This window comes from Rattus norvegicus, chromosome 19 (assembly GCF_036323735.1).
Source record: "Rattus norvegicus strain BN/NHsdMcwi chromosome 19, GRCr8, whole genome shotgun sequence".
Taxonomy (NCBI): domain Eukaryota; kingdom Metazoa; phylum Chordata; class Mammalia; order Rodentia; family Muridae; genus Rattus; species Rattus norvegicus.
This window is the reverse complement of record NC_086037.1, coordinates 43032745-43049976: the sequence shown is the minus strand read 5'-3', so window position 1 is coordinate 43049976 and position 17232 is coordinate 43032745. Positions and strand designations below refer to the sequence as shown.

At 40.4% G+C, this 17232-nt stretch overlaps 1 protein-coding gene and 1 pseudogene across 14 annotated transcripts in view; both read left to right on the top strand.

Moving 5' to 3' along the window:
- The window catches only part of Inpp4b (inositol polyphosphate-4-phosphatase type II B), a 750330-nt gene that overhangs the window by 525063 nt on the left and 208035 nt on the right, over positions 1-17232 (top strand). For all 14 annotated transcript variants that reach the window (XM_063277738.1, XM_063277736.1, XM_017601165.3 and 11 more), the window contains one exon: positions 12381-12492. In XM_063277738.1, the coding sequence (XP_063133808.1) occupies positions 12381-12492 (112 nt within the window). The remainder of the gene's footprint in view (positions 1-12380; positions 12493-17232) is intronic.
- On the top strand, positions 13090-17229 carry Smarce1-ps6 (SWI/SNF related, matrix associated, actin dependent regulator of chromatin, subfamily e, member 1, pseudogene 6; annotated as a pseudogene).

The window sequence follows — 17232 nt, the reverse complement described above, 5'->3', positions numbered from 1 at the left end:
TAAGTGAGTTCTAAAGATTCCCACCACAGGAGTAATGCTTTGCACAACACCTCCCCCTTCAGTGTGGCTATAACCTGGGAAAAGGAAAGAAGAAACATTTTGTCTACCAGTTCAGAGCTCATCCTCTCATCCACATGAGTAGCCAAGGTACTCATATAATAAATAATAATAATAATAATAATAATAATAATAATAATAATAATAATAATAAAATACTGCCTTAACTAACTGGACATGGCAAGCCTTCTGTTAACTCTGAAAAGGCCACCTTCTGTTTTGGAACTTCTGTGGAGAAAGCCTTATGTTTCCGTCCTGAGAGTTGACATGCAGGACTGAGCATAACTTTGATAAATTGAAGTGGAAACCTTAATCATATCATCACAAGAAAATAAATTTCCACAACTCCCATAAAAATCATGATTTTCTGTATAGCCTCCCCGAGAGAATGAAAATGTACTACCCAAGGTACATCTTGATTTCAACTTGGTTAGACCCTGGTTCAAGGGCCCTGTTGATTTCTCAACATTAGAACCTATGAAATCAGAATGCTGCTTTGAGTTACTAAGTCTGTGGGAATTAGCTAGGTGGTATTATAAAATTCATACGTGTCTCTTAAATTGGTTAACTGTCAGCTGGACACAACCTAGGATCACAGAGGAAGAGTCTTAATGAAGAGTTATCTAGATTATATTGGCCTGTGAGCTGTGGGGGCTGACTTGATAACTGACATGAGACATTCTAGCCCACTTTGGGTAGCACCATTCCCTAGGCTGGGTCCTAACAAGAGAGAGAGAGAGAGAGAGAGAGAGAGAGAGAGAGAGAGAGAGAGAGAGAGAGAGAATGGGGTGCTTGGTGTGTTCATTTCTCTCTGTTCTTGACTGTGGATGTGGTATGGCTCTCTGAAGGTCCTCAATTTGACTTTGTGACTTTCCTGTAATGATGGAATATAACTGGGAACTGTTAGTCAAATAGACCATTTCTCCCCTGCGTTACTTTTTTTTTCAGAATATTTAATCACAGAAATAGACATAAAAGTACAACAGATTTTAGTCCTTTTCCTAGCTACCTGGCATCTCTGCGGTTTTGAGCACATGAGAGCACAGATTCATTTCAAGGCCTTTGACCCGTATGCTTCCTGGAATGTTCTTACTTCAGGGAGATATACAGCTCATTCTCGTCTTCCTTTTGGGGCTTGTTCAAATGCCATTTGAGACCTTTCCCTGCCTCTGATTATAAAGTAACAGCGTCAACGCAGAACTCTTCTATCTGTTTGCACTAATTCCTTTCCTCCAGGGACCTGCCCATCTGACAGATAGCTTGTATGCTTCTAGAATTGGTATGAGAGTTTCCATAAAGATGGGCACTTTTGTCCTTTTCTGTGTTCCCTTTTTGTGATTGGAAGCGATTAATATTATAATTAACAGTGGGTTTTTTTAAGTAATCACTATTTTCAATTAATCTTACATTATTTTCATATTTCTGTAGAATTTCTATGGATTACAAAGAATTATTGGTGGAAGATGTTGCTAAATTAGAGGAGAGTAAAGAAAAAATATCACTTGGAAAGCTGGAAGATTTGATTAGTGAATCACAGAAGAATTCAAAACAAACCCAGAAGCAATTAAGTGTTAGAATGTAGGCCATGAGAGCTGTTCAGTTTCAGAGTACATGCCTCCCATAATTTAAAACTCATTGAATTTCTGACTATACAGTTTTGAAATACATTATACTTTAAAATCATGTTCTCACACTGTCATTTTGACCTTTTGGTCCTGGCATTCTTGGAGAAAACTCTTGTACTCCTTCCTACTATTAAAAGCCAACACAAAACTCAAAAACACAGAAAAGTGTCTGATTAAAAATATGTACCTCAAAAATCTTAATATTAAATACTGTTTAATCATCAGTCTTTAATAATGGAGTGCTCCAATGGCCCATGATTGTCATGTACATTTTTAGTATTTAAATGCACTTTGATTAACATTATAACATTTGAAAGCCATTCACATAAAATAGTTCTGTAGGAAGTATAAAAACTCTACCTAGAGGCCATAATGTCCCTGCCGTAAAGATATATACACTTTTCTTTTAAATCTTTAGATTTTTATACTTATCTAGTTGTGTGTCTGTGCATGTGCATGCATGTATGAGCATCTGCCTGTCTGTCTGCCTGCTGCCTGTCTGCCTGTCTGCTTGCCTGCCCATTTGTCTGTCTATGTGGGCATGAGCATATCACAACTCTCATGTGGGCCTCAGAAGATACAACACAGGAATGGGGCCTGTACCTCTACTCTGTGGACTCTGGGAATTAAACAGGTATCAGGCAGAGTGGCAATGACCTTTTCTCAGGAAGTCATTTCATCAGCCCCAATAATGTTCTTTTAGAAAAGTCTATACTTAGTCAAGTTTCATGGCTGCTTATGTACTAACCCTGTACAATCCTCCTCTTCATGCCACTTGCTTCCTCTTTCGATTGCCTCTTCCCCTATGTGTGTCCCTCTTCTCCCCCCATTCCTTCACTTAATCTAACAAAAATGAATAATGCTAACATGTAAACATAATAGAACAAAGCAAAACCTAGCAATAGTTTCTTTTCTATGTCTAAATGAATATTTTGACAGTAGATCCCAGATCACTGGTGATGTAAATTCATTGTGTGTCTTTGAATGAGCAATTTTCTATCCAGTTTGATGAGCTGCTTCCCGTTGTTCTTGAGGTCTTTACACACACACACACACACACACACACACACACACACACACACACACACACATATATATATATATATATTATCTCATGTTAATGTCTTCAGTTACTTTAATATAAAATATATACTTGGCCTCTGGCATCCCAATGAACTTTTAAAAATTAAATTTGGTTGAAATGGAAGAAAAATCCTCTTAAGATGAGCTTCTTTATAGTCTCCGAAGAAATCCTTGTTTTGCTTGCTAATTTATTATCAGAGAAAATGACAGTTTTCTTTCTCATTTATTCAACTTCAGAAACTAATAGAGTAAATGTATTTGTTTACATTTCTCTAAATTATAGCGTACAACTATATTCTCATGAGAGCACCAGAATCAGAGTGTAGATCTAGTCCTTCACTGGATCACTACCTGAAGCATTCTCTGTCACCAAAGGATCTATTGTCCCTTCTAGGAGATTTTTAATGTTTAAGATAGAAGTTGATCATTTGATGAGTAATAGTGTCTAAGCCTTAGAGATCAGCTTCATTTTACTAAGCCTAATGCCTACAGTCCAAATGTTGGTGTCTATCCTGTTTCTTTTCTTAATAAATAATATTCCATGGTATAGATGTGCCACAGATAGTTTTTCGTGTTAAATGGTACGTAAGGTGTTTTGACTGCCTAGTAATTATGAACAAGGCTTCTAAATGTATAGTGTGCACTTTTTAAAGTGATTGCAAGTTTTTATTTCTCTATGATAATTATTAGGATCTGTGCTTCTATGTTACCTGAGAAGTGTTTGCCTTTATTAAAAAACCACTGAAATGTTTCCGTAACAGCATTGTGTGAGGATGCCAGCCAGTGTTTGTCTTTCCTGTTTGCCCAAGCTGTTGAAGCAGCACATTACAGTGATTTTAGTTTTCATCAAAGCATACCTTCTCTGGCTGTAGGCCATCTCCTCATGTACCCTTTGCCCTCTGCTTTCTCTTTGAAATGTAAGTGTCAAGTACTTCACACATCGATCATTTAGGCTGTTTTCTTGATTCATTGCTATAGAGTTTTGAGGGCTTTTCCTCTCTTGTTTGGTAAGTTCCTTTTCACACAGGTCATATTGTAATCTTTCTCCTAGCCAAACACGCGTGCTATTTTTGCTCATAGAACAACATTGTCTAAAAGGATAATGTCAATATCCATGAAGTTCCTATTTCTGGATATTTCTTTATCTTTCATTCTTTCTCTCTCTCTTCATCCCCCTTTCCCACCCTCTCTCTCCATTGCTTTGATATTTTGAGATAATCTTATTTTTTTAGCCCAGGATAGCATTGAACTCACCATTCTCTTGCCTTAACTTTCCAAATGCTGGCCGTATTATAATTAGCTTCCCTATCCTGATATCTATCTCTTTCCACAGGCGTGAATTTGGTGTCACGTGTTCTCGTTCACAATCTCCCTTGCACTATTTTTATAAGTTTTTAGTTCCACAAACTACTATCTTTTACCAAAGTTGTGAGGTTCAAGCAGAATTTTGTTTTTATTACAAATAAAGATCTAATTGTCTTGGCACCATTTGCAGGAAAGCCATTGCCTTGCTCATAACTTTTTCAGAAACCAATTAGGCATATTGGCTGCCTCCCCTTCTATTTAGTTTTTACTAATGCATCTGGGCTGTCTTCATAGCTGTATGGTTTCTAAGGTTTTCTAGTAGCAGTCAGTTAAAGCAACTCCTCTTCTTCTTTCTCAAAGTCATTTTCCCTGTTCTGTTTCCTTTGCCTTTCCGTGAATGTCAGAAACTAGATCAAGAAATTCTCCAAACATTTGCTCATGGATTTTGGTTCCTATCATCCAGAATCTGTAAATCAGCTTGGGGAGAGTGGACAGAGTTACTAATACTCCATCTTCTAATTGTTTATCAAAGTGTGTCTACTGATCTACAAGATTTTTTTGATCCATATTCTTGGTATTAATAGGTTTGGCGAATGAATCATTTTTTGAATCATTTTTATATATTTGAAAGAGTTCTGTTTAAACTTACTTATTTTGAACCTCCTGTAAACATATTTAAAACTGTGCCTTCCAGTTGTTTGTGGTTAAGTGTTTGTCTTTCAGCCTTTTGTCTGGAGACAGCCTACATTCTCATTCCTGTTTTCCAAACGATGTGGCCTTTGGCTCCAACCCTCATATTTGCCATCCAACTACATTGAGACCTTCCTGATGACCTGACCCCCTTGACTCACTTCTCAGCATCTGTGGTCCCCTTTCCTACCTCAGACTTCCAGCCTGGAGTTAGGTTTGGGGGTCCGAACACAATATTAAGATCATTTTTCCCTTTCATTCTTTTCCATGACCTTTCTGGCAATGCTCTGTGCCCTACATCTTCCCTTGTTGGTTCTACGTCATTATTATTTTCCCGTTTTTACGGTAGAATCCAATGATCTTCTGGGGCCACATGGCAGGAGAACAGAGATGAAGGAAATGTGAAGCAAACCATCCCACATGGTTGGGATCCAATCTTCCCCTAGAGAAGGAACCTCTCATGGTTTATAGGATATGTGCATTTTAGAGCAGTCTATGTGTCTTTGTTTTACCTGCTTTCATTGCCGTTACCCATGACTGTCACAGGAAGATAACTTGGGGCTAAAGCACAAGAGAGTGAAGAAAGAAAACACATGTCTTTCATTTTGGAGTATCAGGAGCCCCAAATCCTATATCCTGAGCTAACACCAGAGGTCTGGACTCTGTCTACACTAAGGATAATCTCTGAGTCTGGGCTTGTGTTTGTCTGGGTTAAGGAAGATCAGAAGGAAAAATGGGAGCTCATAGATACTGGTTTGCTGATATTTGAGATTCTGACTTTCTCCTCTCATAGGCCTGGTGCTATTTACTTTTAAAGTCCTCAAATACTGTAGCTGATCAGGCTTTCTGCACAGACACTGTAGCTCCTTCGGTGCGTAGTGGTAAAGTAGTCTTCCCATATTACCTACACCCGCATTTCAGCCTGCAGCTCCCAGTGCCATCGGCATCAGTGTTACTCTACTTGGTTCCAATTCCCGACAAAGGCGTTGCTAAAAGCCAACCTTGTTTCCCCGCCTTGCTGATCAATATACCTCAATTCAAGGAAACTGTTTATGTCCCACATTTATTATGAAACGGTCAGCTTTTCGAATCAAATTGAAATGTTATCCTTTGTTTTAGTTGAGTAGAGTATACTTTGCTTGTGTTTCTTTGTGTCAGTGGAATTCCTCATTCCTGGTCGGCATTACTTTCAGGAAAAAGAGGCATTCATGAGCCAGTGGGTCTGAAACACGGATGGTCTGTATTCCTACAATGTGCTTTCATTGTAGCTCGAGCTATGTAATAATAGTTCTGTAATAATATATAACTAATAACAACTATGATGGTATTCACTATTATACGATAAAGCATACTCATACTCTCAGAAACATTGGACTGTGTCTACAAAAATCAGGACGCTCTATAGTATTCATGCTCTATAGCTGGGAGAGCTTCAGAAAACATGAGTTGCCTATTGTCAGTAACATAACTATTGCATAGAAGGCTATTGGGGTAGCCTTGGGGCTTGCTACTCAAAGCTTACTATACTATCCCCTACTCAATGATCTAGAGATTCTGGGGCTGGAAATGTGCCATGGATGGTGAATGTTTGTCCAGCATGATCAAAGTCATGGTTTTGATCCTCAGCTCTCTTTATAGAAGGCATTGTAGCATACTCCTCTAATCACAGCACTTGAGAGGAGGAGGAGGAGCCAAACTTCACAGTTATCCTTGACCACACAGGGAGTCCAAACCATGTGTGGAATCTGTTAGACCTGGTCTTGCAAAGAAACAAGGGTCTGGGATATGGCTCCACTGTTAGGTGCATATGCTGCTCTTGCCGAGAACTGTGGTTCCTAACACCCACATGAGTTGTCTCATAGCTGCTTATAACTCTAGTTCTAGGGGATTCCATATACTCATCCAGCCTTTCAGGGCACTGCCTACATGCAGGGCACACTCACACACACACACACACACACTCACACACACACACACTCTCTCTGTCACATACATACATACACACACACACGCAAACTCTCTCTCTCTCTTTCTCTCTCTCACACACACACACACCTAGGTTTGCATACACACATAAAATAAACAAATATATATTAAAAATGACAATTGTTCAGTGATGCGGTAAATCCACATGAATCACAATACAGAGTTTCCCATAAACGCTGGCAATGGACTATATTGTTTAGCCTCTACCTTAGATTGAACAGTGGCTAGCGGGTTTAATATGATGAACAAATGTAAAACTATAAAAAGAAGGGTGTGGGCAAATCCTGGTGTGGATGGGATGTTAGAGAAGGATGCCGGGGAAGAAGAAGTACGTTCTTCCGGTAGAGAGGACAAGAAGTGATAAAGCTATCAATATGTTGTGTGAGGGATGGACACATTTAAGAGGCATCAGAAAGGAACACGAGGGTTTAGTGACAGGCTAGGGGACACAGAAAAGGTAAACATAGAAGTGAAATATCAGGGGTTTGGGTTGTAGAATGAGTACTTTTATCATGAGTGAGTTTGGATTTGAAGGCAAGGAGGGTTTTGTTTAAAATTTATAAAATATAAAATAGATCAGAAGAAAAGGAATTTGGAATTCTAGATGGGGCTATCGGGCTCAGCTGGTATATGGGATTGTGTTAGAGCTTCATAGAAGGGGAGTTGAATCCTATAAAATTTCTGGGGATGAGTCTATGAAGAGACTAGATAAAAACCGCAAAGATAACACAATAAAGTATACAGGCTAAACCACCAAGACCTATTGGAACCTAGCCCTTAACCAGTAGCTTGAAAGACTTCTGTGGTTATAAATATTCATGTCTGTCATACAGAATGCAGGCATCTTCACACGGACTTCTTACTTCCGTATGACCTGGGTTAATCTAACAGTCTAATTTATATGAACTGGACGACTCACCGTGTCTGCTACATGTGGCCTTTGTTGATTTTCTTGTCCGGGTGAGATTTTTCATTTCCTATCTACGTGTCTAGATGGCTTAGATGCAGAGCGTGTCTCGCAGCTGCAAATCCCTGTGTGTGACACCGGAACTGCTTGATATTCACAGAGCCTGACAGTGCTAATGATGACTTTCCCCTGGATGTTTACAGAGACATTTGTTAGTTTGCATTGCCATGGCATTTCCAGAAGAGAGAAGTTATTTACATTTTGATGTTTAACATCTTCAGGGGGTGGGTTTTTTTTCTCTTCTTTTTCTTTTTGATCTGTTAAAGGATGACAAAATAGGCTGAGTAGGAAACTCAGAGAATGTGTGACATTAAAGACTGTTTTACATTTCCTTCTGTCTTCTAAAAACAGATGTATGTTTCAGCCTCTGAGATTGAATATTTCATTAGGAAGCAGTAGGGGGTTATTTTAAAGTCAGACTTTTAAGAGTCTCCATTGGTGTTATACTCCATGTTTGTGAAAGCCTAGGTAGGAAGGGTGTATAGATTTGTGTTGCTGAAACCTTCCTTTCTTTCCCTTCTACACCTTATCCCAGTTAAATATTTAAGTCCCTTCAATGGCGGAAAGGAAACTTGATATTGTGGTGGGACTATTGGAGGGGATGCAAGCTTTCCTTCTCTTTCTTTTCTTGTGATTTCCCTGATTGTAATGAGCCACCAGTAGAGCACATAAAAGGCGAGATTTTGCCTCTTTATGTGTAAGGGGTACTTAATACTCCAACCTCTTAGTATTTATTGCCACATGAGTTTCTAGAATGAAGAAGGAGGTGCCTTTGCATTTGGATCAATCATATTTGTTCAGTAACTGTCAGGCATTTGGGTTGTTTTGGCGTAAGTGTCGATAGGTAGGAGGACGATGTATGACAGAGAGACTGGTTTCTTGTACACGTATCAATGTATTGGCTACTTATGTGCCAAGCGATCAGAGCACAGGGAATAGAGTGTCTTCTGTTTTCTGTTTAGTAGCAGTTTGAGCTCAGTTTCTCGGTAACTTAAACTGGACCCAGAGAAGGGGTAGCACTTACCCCAAGGAGCTAATCCATAGCTAAGCTGAGAGAAGTGGAGTTCCTTGGTTTCTAGTCCAAATTCTCTCCGATACATCGTTGTTGACATAATGATACGTTTTCAACCATTAGAATCGAATAGGGTTTCCATGCTGAATGACTGGTAAGCTAGTTACTAAAGCTTTTGCCATCTGATCAAAATAAGCTAAAAACCTAGTTAGACATCACATGTGAGAGTGGATGCTGCTGTGCTGACCAAATATGCCTGATGGTTTTGGAAGGCATTGTAGAATAGTATTAAGAATACTGTGTTGAAATGAAGGAAAATTTGGATTTTGTTCTCAATCTAAACAACAATAACAATAACAACACAACCCATGTATTTTTAAATCTTTAAGTTTTCTGTTTGTTTGATTTTTGTTCTGGTTTGTTTGTTTTGTGACCATTTTCAGGTACATGAACTGCGGCCAACTAAGACAGCATTGATGGCTGTGCTCTAGGTGGAAAACTGTTGTTGAACAATTAAGGACCCAAAATGCACTTTACATTTTGACTCAGTTAAAGGGCTGAACCAAGTTTGGGGTATCGCGAATTCAGTTCTGTAGTTTATCACCAGGGTCAACCTCTGGGTGCTACAAATCTCAGGAGGGAATGTGCACTTCTGAAAGCATCAAACGGCTGCCACTGTAAAGTGCTTGGAGAGGGAATTCAAAGTAGAATTCTACTGTATCAGTTTCTCAGCAAGAACCTTTCTTTTATTCCACTCAGTAGCCAAAGGAAGTCTATAGGGCAGTGGTTCTTAACCTGTGGGTCACGACCCCCTCAGAGGGTCAATGGCCCTTTCATGGAGGTCACCTAAGACCATCTGGAAACACAGATATTCTCATTATGATTCATAACAGCATAAAATTACAGTTATGAAGTAGCAATGAAAATTTTATGATTGGGACAACACGAAAAATTGCCATAAAGGGTCCCAGTGTTAGAAAGGTTGCGAACCATTATTCTAGGAGAGAAACTAGAACACACAAATGCTTGACTACGAGCATGTAGCCAGATAGTTTTCAAAGGGAACGAAAGATCAGTGGTTCAGAAATATGCAAGTCCACATGCACACATGTGCACACCCCCATATCTGCCCCTGCAGACACACACACACACACACACACACACACACACACACACACACACCTTGTGCACTGACTATTAATCTACTTTAGCATTTATAGAAATCTCTCTTGGATTGCAAAAGTGGCTCAATTGTTCCCCATTAGGATTTTAAACTTCACAGCAGAACCAGGCTTCTCTATGCGCTGTGAGCATTCAAATACTCTTGAAGATGCCACGAGAAACCATTGGCTTTTGCTGTAGTCTTTCTATTTCAGTAACATTTCTGGCGAGAACTGCATTAAATGCGGTGCACACGAATGGCCACAGAGTCTCCGTTTATGCCCACTGCCATATAGCTGCTCCCACCAGGTTAAAGTGGAGAAGCAGCAGCCACCTTGGTCAGATGGATGGCTGAACACCTTGCAGTCATCACCTCATAGACCCAGACTGAACAAGAAGGGTTGAGTCACAACTGAGGAATGCAAAGCTTCGCATGACCTCCTCAACTGTCCTCAAGGACACATTTGTATCCATTGCTCCACGAATCCTTTTATTACTCAGCCCTGGAAGAGAATAGATCATGAATCACAAATCCAAATGGTTTGGTCTTCAAGTGTAATGTGTGTGCTAGTTGAGCGAGAAAATCCAGAGTGTTATACACAGGTATTGCATTTCTTAAAATTAGACTAGCTTAGTGTGCTCAAGCCAAACACGTTCAAATAATGTCTTTAAGAATTAAAAGGTATCTGTGTGATAGCTAATCAGTTTCAGGGGGAAATATCTATACCTCTCATGTATACCTTTCGAGGAAACAGTGATTGGCAGTACTTACACAATGATTAACCCTTTAACTACAGGCATTGAAGAACTAGTTAGAGATATGCCATTTTACCATTGGAACACACCTTGTTTTGACATATTTAAACAGAAAATGATAAAGAGAATTATTTCAAAATTTCTCAGAATTAGCATTAATATGGTTTTCTATGTTATCACAGACTATATTTCACATACACACTTGCACACTCACATACACACAGAGACATACAGATAAACACACACACACACACACACACACACACAGAGTGACTTTTCTATTTTGATTTCCAAACTGAAGTTGATATTCTAATTCTTACTGGTTTTAAAATTATAAGAAGCATTTACTTCATATCTTAGTAATACATGTTAGTACACTATTTAAAGATAAATCATATATTTCTATGTGAAGAATGCTTATTTTATTACAGGGTGAGGTTAGTTGTACAAATATCACCAGGAATTCTCTATTCCATTTTCTTTAGGTACATTTTAATCACTGCATTTTATTTTACTAGAAGAAAAACTGCCACGATCTAGTAACATAATTGAGCATCATTTTCACTTAATTTAGTCATTTCTTAATTAGCATTTTGATGAACTACGTTAATTTTCTTATTTCTTTTTCTGACACCTCTTATAACAACACAGCCATATTCACAAGGTGCTAGTTAAATTATATACTGCATCAATGCTCAGACTAAAATTAAACGAATTTCAGAATAGGACACAGTAGCACAGATAATTAGTCTAACTGGAAACAGTGAGGCAACAGGGCTCCGGGGGAAGTTATAACTCCTCAGATCCCTGGAATCACACTACCCTGTTTTCACAAGGAGAAAGGGTAACCATGTATCATGGTGTTGATATTTACATGGTGGAACAGAGCCATTCATTCTGCAGATTTTCTTTTTTGCCTAAGAAAAGAAACTAGAGAATCATTAAGCATGATGCTTTGCTGACTTTCTCTTTAGTTGTCAATCATGGTTTTTACATCGAGGAAAATTGGGATGATGATAATCTTAGGAATAAAATCGACAGCATCATTAAGTGTCGGTCATTCAATGACTAATTAAGGTGAGGAGGGTGGAAGCCTAGAGTTGCCACTCGGTTCCAGGCCAAGTCATTTCTGCTTTAGATTCTCACCTTTGTCTAAAGAATGAGATGTTCACATGCTTTGCTTCTACTTCACGATTCTTCACTTAGGTTTGCTGGCGCCCAATCTTTACTTTCACTCCTAAGAAGAAAAAAACATTAAAGAATGGAATCATAGTCCAATTTTGGAGCCATGGCCCAACTGTACCAGTATCCATAGATGAATCTTTTCTGTTCTCCTTAGCAACACTGCTGTGGTGGACATAAGCTTTATCTCATGTGCTTAGAATAGAGGGGCAACAGTTTATGCCATTGAAGACTCATATTCATAACACAGAGTTTATAATACAATGCAGGGTTTGGATTTCCTGCCTTGTGCTATTCCTGATGGGTGCTCCTGAGAGCTTTCTGGGGTGAGGAGGTCAAGTCTGTGGTCCTACCTCATGAGTTCATGAAGATGGTATAATGGTAGCAACACGATAATATCTACATATTATATAATATATAAAAGTATGTATAAATGTTGGCATTGAGCAGCTATGTTTACAGGAAGCAACAATCCACGGTTTTCGGAAGTAATCATGTTCTGGATGGGTTACAAAAGAGGTGATACCTTGACGTTTCACTGACTTTTCACTTGCAGGACCTCAGATGGTGGCAAAGTGGTCGGCACCATAGAAGTCAGCCTCGTGAAGATGGGGGAGATTGAGGATGGGGACACCGACCACATCACAACAGACGTGCAGGGACAAAAGGTAGGATTGCGGTCCGCTCATTGCACAGACTGAATTAGGAATGATAAGTTTGGCCAGATGCCTGCATTGCCAATACCCCGTGAGGTTTGAAATCTCATTATTCAAAAGCTAAATGAGAATTCATCCCTGGGATTGAAGTACGATACGTGCACTTCCTCTCGGAGCCAGGATGCCCATTTACTCGGAGCTGCGTGAAACTCTGTGCCATTCAGAAACTCGGTTCTCTTCTGTGCCAGCTCCCATGTTGATATCATCTCTGCTCAGTTGGAACAAAAGTATTGATCATCGTTGCATTCTGCCATAATTACCCTGCATGAGATGCAGGAAGGATTCTGGGAGAGCGACTGCCAAGAGTAGCCCACTCTTTATTCCCAAAGACAACTTTGGAAAGAGACACGATTTTAGTTTTAATTTTATACAAAGGGAGGCATATTTAACAATAACTTTGTATTTTATGAAATTGCGTACACACATATGCAGAGAGACAGAGAGAGGGGGGAGGAGAGAGAGGGGGGAATAGGCACATAGGTTTGGAGGAGGTTCAATGACAGCAATATAATAAACAAAGTAAACTGTTTATTTGAAACCTAAGCCCTAGAAATGTTTGCCTAGTCTCTTCTATTTGTTCTTCCTTTTCTTTACAGTAACAAGCAGCCACATAAAGATCAGCATAAATCTTTTTCTTACAAGTGCTATTTTTTTTATAGTATTAAAACAATTGGTCATATAGTTCTGGCTTTAAAAACTTCTAGGAGTTTTATAGGACATAATTTTTATGTTCTAATTTTAATAACAAAATACCTTTTCATAATATAACTTATATGTTGTTTTAAACAAACACTTTAAGGGATGTAGCGCCCACCTTGGCCAGCAAGGAAGACGCAACACCGTCGGATTCTTCTCAACAGCCTTTATTGCAGGACCACCTCTTTGCTGATACGGGGACCTCGAGCGCGAGCGCGGCAAAAGCGCTCGCCTTATATACACAGCAGGCTGAGGCTATGCTAATTGTTCTTCAGGGATTGGCGGAGCATGAATCCCTCATTAGCATATTAACGTGAAGACCAGCCTAAATCTCAAGGATAAAGGCTGAGGAAGCAAAAGGCAGAAGTAAATTGACCACCATCCAGGTGTGGTCCAGGTGTGTCAGTTCCACATGCATCAGCCGGGCTCAGCAGAGGTCATGCAGTGGAGACACCGGGTGTTTACTACTTGGTCTTTTTTTCCTGTGCTGTAAATAGATGGGAGAGGCCTCTGTCCAACAATCACATGACTTTATGGCAGTAATCTAATTGTATCCAATATGGTTCCCTACAAAGGGATAAAGCCTTCTGTGACTTATTGCTTCTTAACTTAAAAATGTAAAAATGTAGGATGTGTGTTAGTGAGGGTTCTTCTGTAAAGGAACACTTGAAAGTAATGGAGTGTGTGTGTGTGTGTATGTGTGTGTGTGTGTGTGTGTGTAGAATGAATATATGTGTGTGTATGCTATAGAAATATATAAAACATTTATACATACTTTTATATATTATATAATATGTAGATATTTTATATATTTAGTTATTCATATATTATATAATTATATGTAATGTAACTAAATGTGCATGTGTGTATGGTCCAGGCAGGCCAACAAGAGCTGCCTCACACTGACCAGGCTGAGAATTCAGTAGCTGATCAGTCCATGAGGCTGAATATCTCGAAAGTCCCATCTGGTGCCAAAGGCTTGCAGGATTCCAGGGGCGCTCTTGTTCTTCACTAACTTTGGCATTCCAAAGTTGCTTCTAACATCAGGGAAGGAGTGCCACAACAACAGGACAGATGAAATTCCCAGCAAGAATGAGAGCAAACAGGCAAAAAACCATCTTTCTTCTTCTGTGTCTCTTTTGCTGGCTTGCCAACAGATGGTACAGCCCACATTCTGGATAGGTCTTCCTGCATCAAATACTCTGAGAAATACCCTCACAGGAAATGTCCAGCAGACGACCCCATTTGTAGCCAAGGTGACAAACAAGATTAACCATCACAGGATATGCTTGACAGCTGAGCCTTGGAAAATATCTCCTTAGGAGATGATGTCTACCTAACAATTAAAAAAAACCATATTTATTTATTTAAAAAAATACCGATTACTGCCTTTCCAAATGTATGGCTTTCTCTTAGCAGGCTGAGATATTTTCTCTTTCTACAAACCACATCCTCCTCCCATCCTCTGGGAAGATTATCACACACTGTGGATTACCCCAAGGCTGTTATGAATGTCAGGCCATGATGTGATTTGGGCTTTGGCATTTGAGACCTTTGGCCTGGAACTTTTTTTTCCATTCTAGCCATATTCCTGGAGCGTGATATATAAAGCTCATCTTTGCTATGGCTAGGCACAGTCTCATGTTAACATGGACAAGGAATAACCAGAATTCTAAGCTGGTCACTACGTGCTGAAGGGGACTGACGGGCCTTCCTAGACCTGGAGCAATCCACCAGGATCCCAGCTGTCAGAGCGTCACTTCCTACTTCAAAGCTGAGCTGCGCTGCTCAACCTGTCTGTCCCTGGATGTCTCTTTATTGACTGTCCTCTCAGCTCACTTGTCCCTTTGACACCAGACCACTACGCAGACAAAGCAATACAAATAGGAAGGTGCTAAGTCTGTCCTAGGACACCTCTTTTTTATTCCAACAGCTCACCCAGCCCTAGACATCAGTTCATTGCTACAATAAGGTCATGCAAAGTAAAAGAATTGAATCTGTCTTGAGCCCCCTCTGTATTCTGGTCGGAGTTTACCTGCTCATGGCTCTAGGCCATCAGTAAGATGGAGCTCTGTAACCTGAGTGACATTTTTTCAGAAGTATGGAGCTTCTTACCCATAATGTGCCTCGTCCTACCTCACATAAGTTTTCTGAGCCAGCAACATGGATTCAAAACAGATGAAACTTTTTTCTCTTTAGAAAATGGCTTACATTCTTGTGCCAATCCCTAAGAATATTTTTGATTGGGTGAAGATCATATATTAAGACCTAAGATCTACAATATTTATATAAGTTACATGAAAAGAAATTTTATTTCAACAATTCTCAGCATGTTTTTAGAACAGCACAGGTATAAACCTTTTCATAAATCTTTCTATTCAAAATTGTTATGAAGGGTGGGACAGTCTGCCACTAGTGGTGATCAAAATCATATGTGGCTGACAACTGATAAAAGAAATTAACCAATCTAGGAAGTACTACTGAAATAATATCCCTCTTCATAATCTACCTGGTTTTGAATGGTTGGTGAGATCGATTAGTTGACAGTAGCACTAGGCAAGCAGGCACTTGTCCCAGGACCCCCTAGAAAGCTGATCATGGCTGTGAGTAACTCCAGCACTGAGGGCCTGGGGGTGACTTAAAAATGGAAGCTCACAGGGCACCTTCTTGGCCCGCGGTGTCTCAGTTTCATTCTTAAGGAACTGAGAACGTAATCTTCCAAAATGTCAAAAAGACCATCTTATGCCCCACCTCCCACCCCAGCTCCGGCAACACAAATGCCCAGCACACCAGGGTTTGTGGGATACAATCCATACAGTCATCTGGCCTACAACAACTACAGGCTGGGAGGGAACCCGGGCACCAACAGCCGGGTCACGGCGTCCTCCGGCATTACAATCCCAAAGCCTCCAAAGCCACCAGATAAGCCGCTCATGCCCTACATGAGGTACAGCAGAAAGGTCTGGGACCAAGTAAAGCTTCCAACTCTGACCTAAAGTTGTGGGAGATTGGCAAGATTATTGGTGGCATGTGGCGAGATCTCACTGATGAAGAGAAACAAGAATATGTAAACGAGCACGAAGCAGAAAAGATAGAGTACAATGAATCTATGAAGGCCTATCACAATTCCCCTGCATACCTTGCGTATATTAATGCAAAAAGTCGTGCGGAAGCTGCATTAGAGGAAGAAAGCCGACAGAGACAGTCGCGCATGGAGAAAGGAGAGCCTTACATGAGCATTCAGCCTGCTGAGGACCCAGACGATTATGATGATGGCTTTTCAATGAAGCATACAGCCACTGCCCGTTTCCAGAGAAACCACCGCCTCATCAGTGAGATCCTCAGTGAGAGTGTGGTACCTGATGTGCGGTCGGTTGTCACAACAGTTAGAATGCAGGTCCTCAAGCGACAGGTCCAGTCTTTAATGGTTCATCAGCGGAAACTAGAAGCAGAGCTTCTTCAGATAGAGGAACGACACCAGGAAAAGAAGAGGAAATTCCTGGAAAGCACAGACTCCTTTAACAATGAACTTAAAAGGCTGTGTGGTCCGCAGGTGGAAGTGGACATGGAGAAGATTGCAGCAGAGATCGCACAGGCGGAGGAGCAGGCCCGCAAAAGGCAGGAGGAGAGGGAGAAGGAGGCAGCCGAGCAAGCTGAGCGCAGCCAGGGCAGCATCGCCCCCGAGGAAGAGCAAGTGGCGAACAAAGCTGAGGAGAAGGATGAGAGGAACATCCGGATGGAGACAGAGGAGACACATCTTGAAGACACTGCGGAGAACCAGCAGAATGGTGAAGAAGGCATGTCTACTCCTGAGGACAAGGAGAGTGGGCAGGAGGGGGTTGACAGCATGGAGGTGGAAGGGACCAGTGACAGTAACACCGGCTCAGTGAGCAACAGCGCAACGGTGGAGGAGCAGCCCACAGACCCTGTGCCAGAAGATGAGAAGAAGGAGTAAATGTTACCTTGTTTTATGTGACCTAAAACTTTTTTAAATGA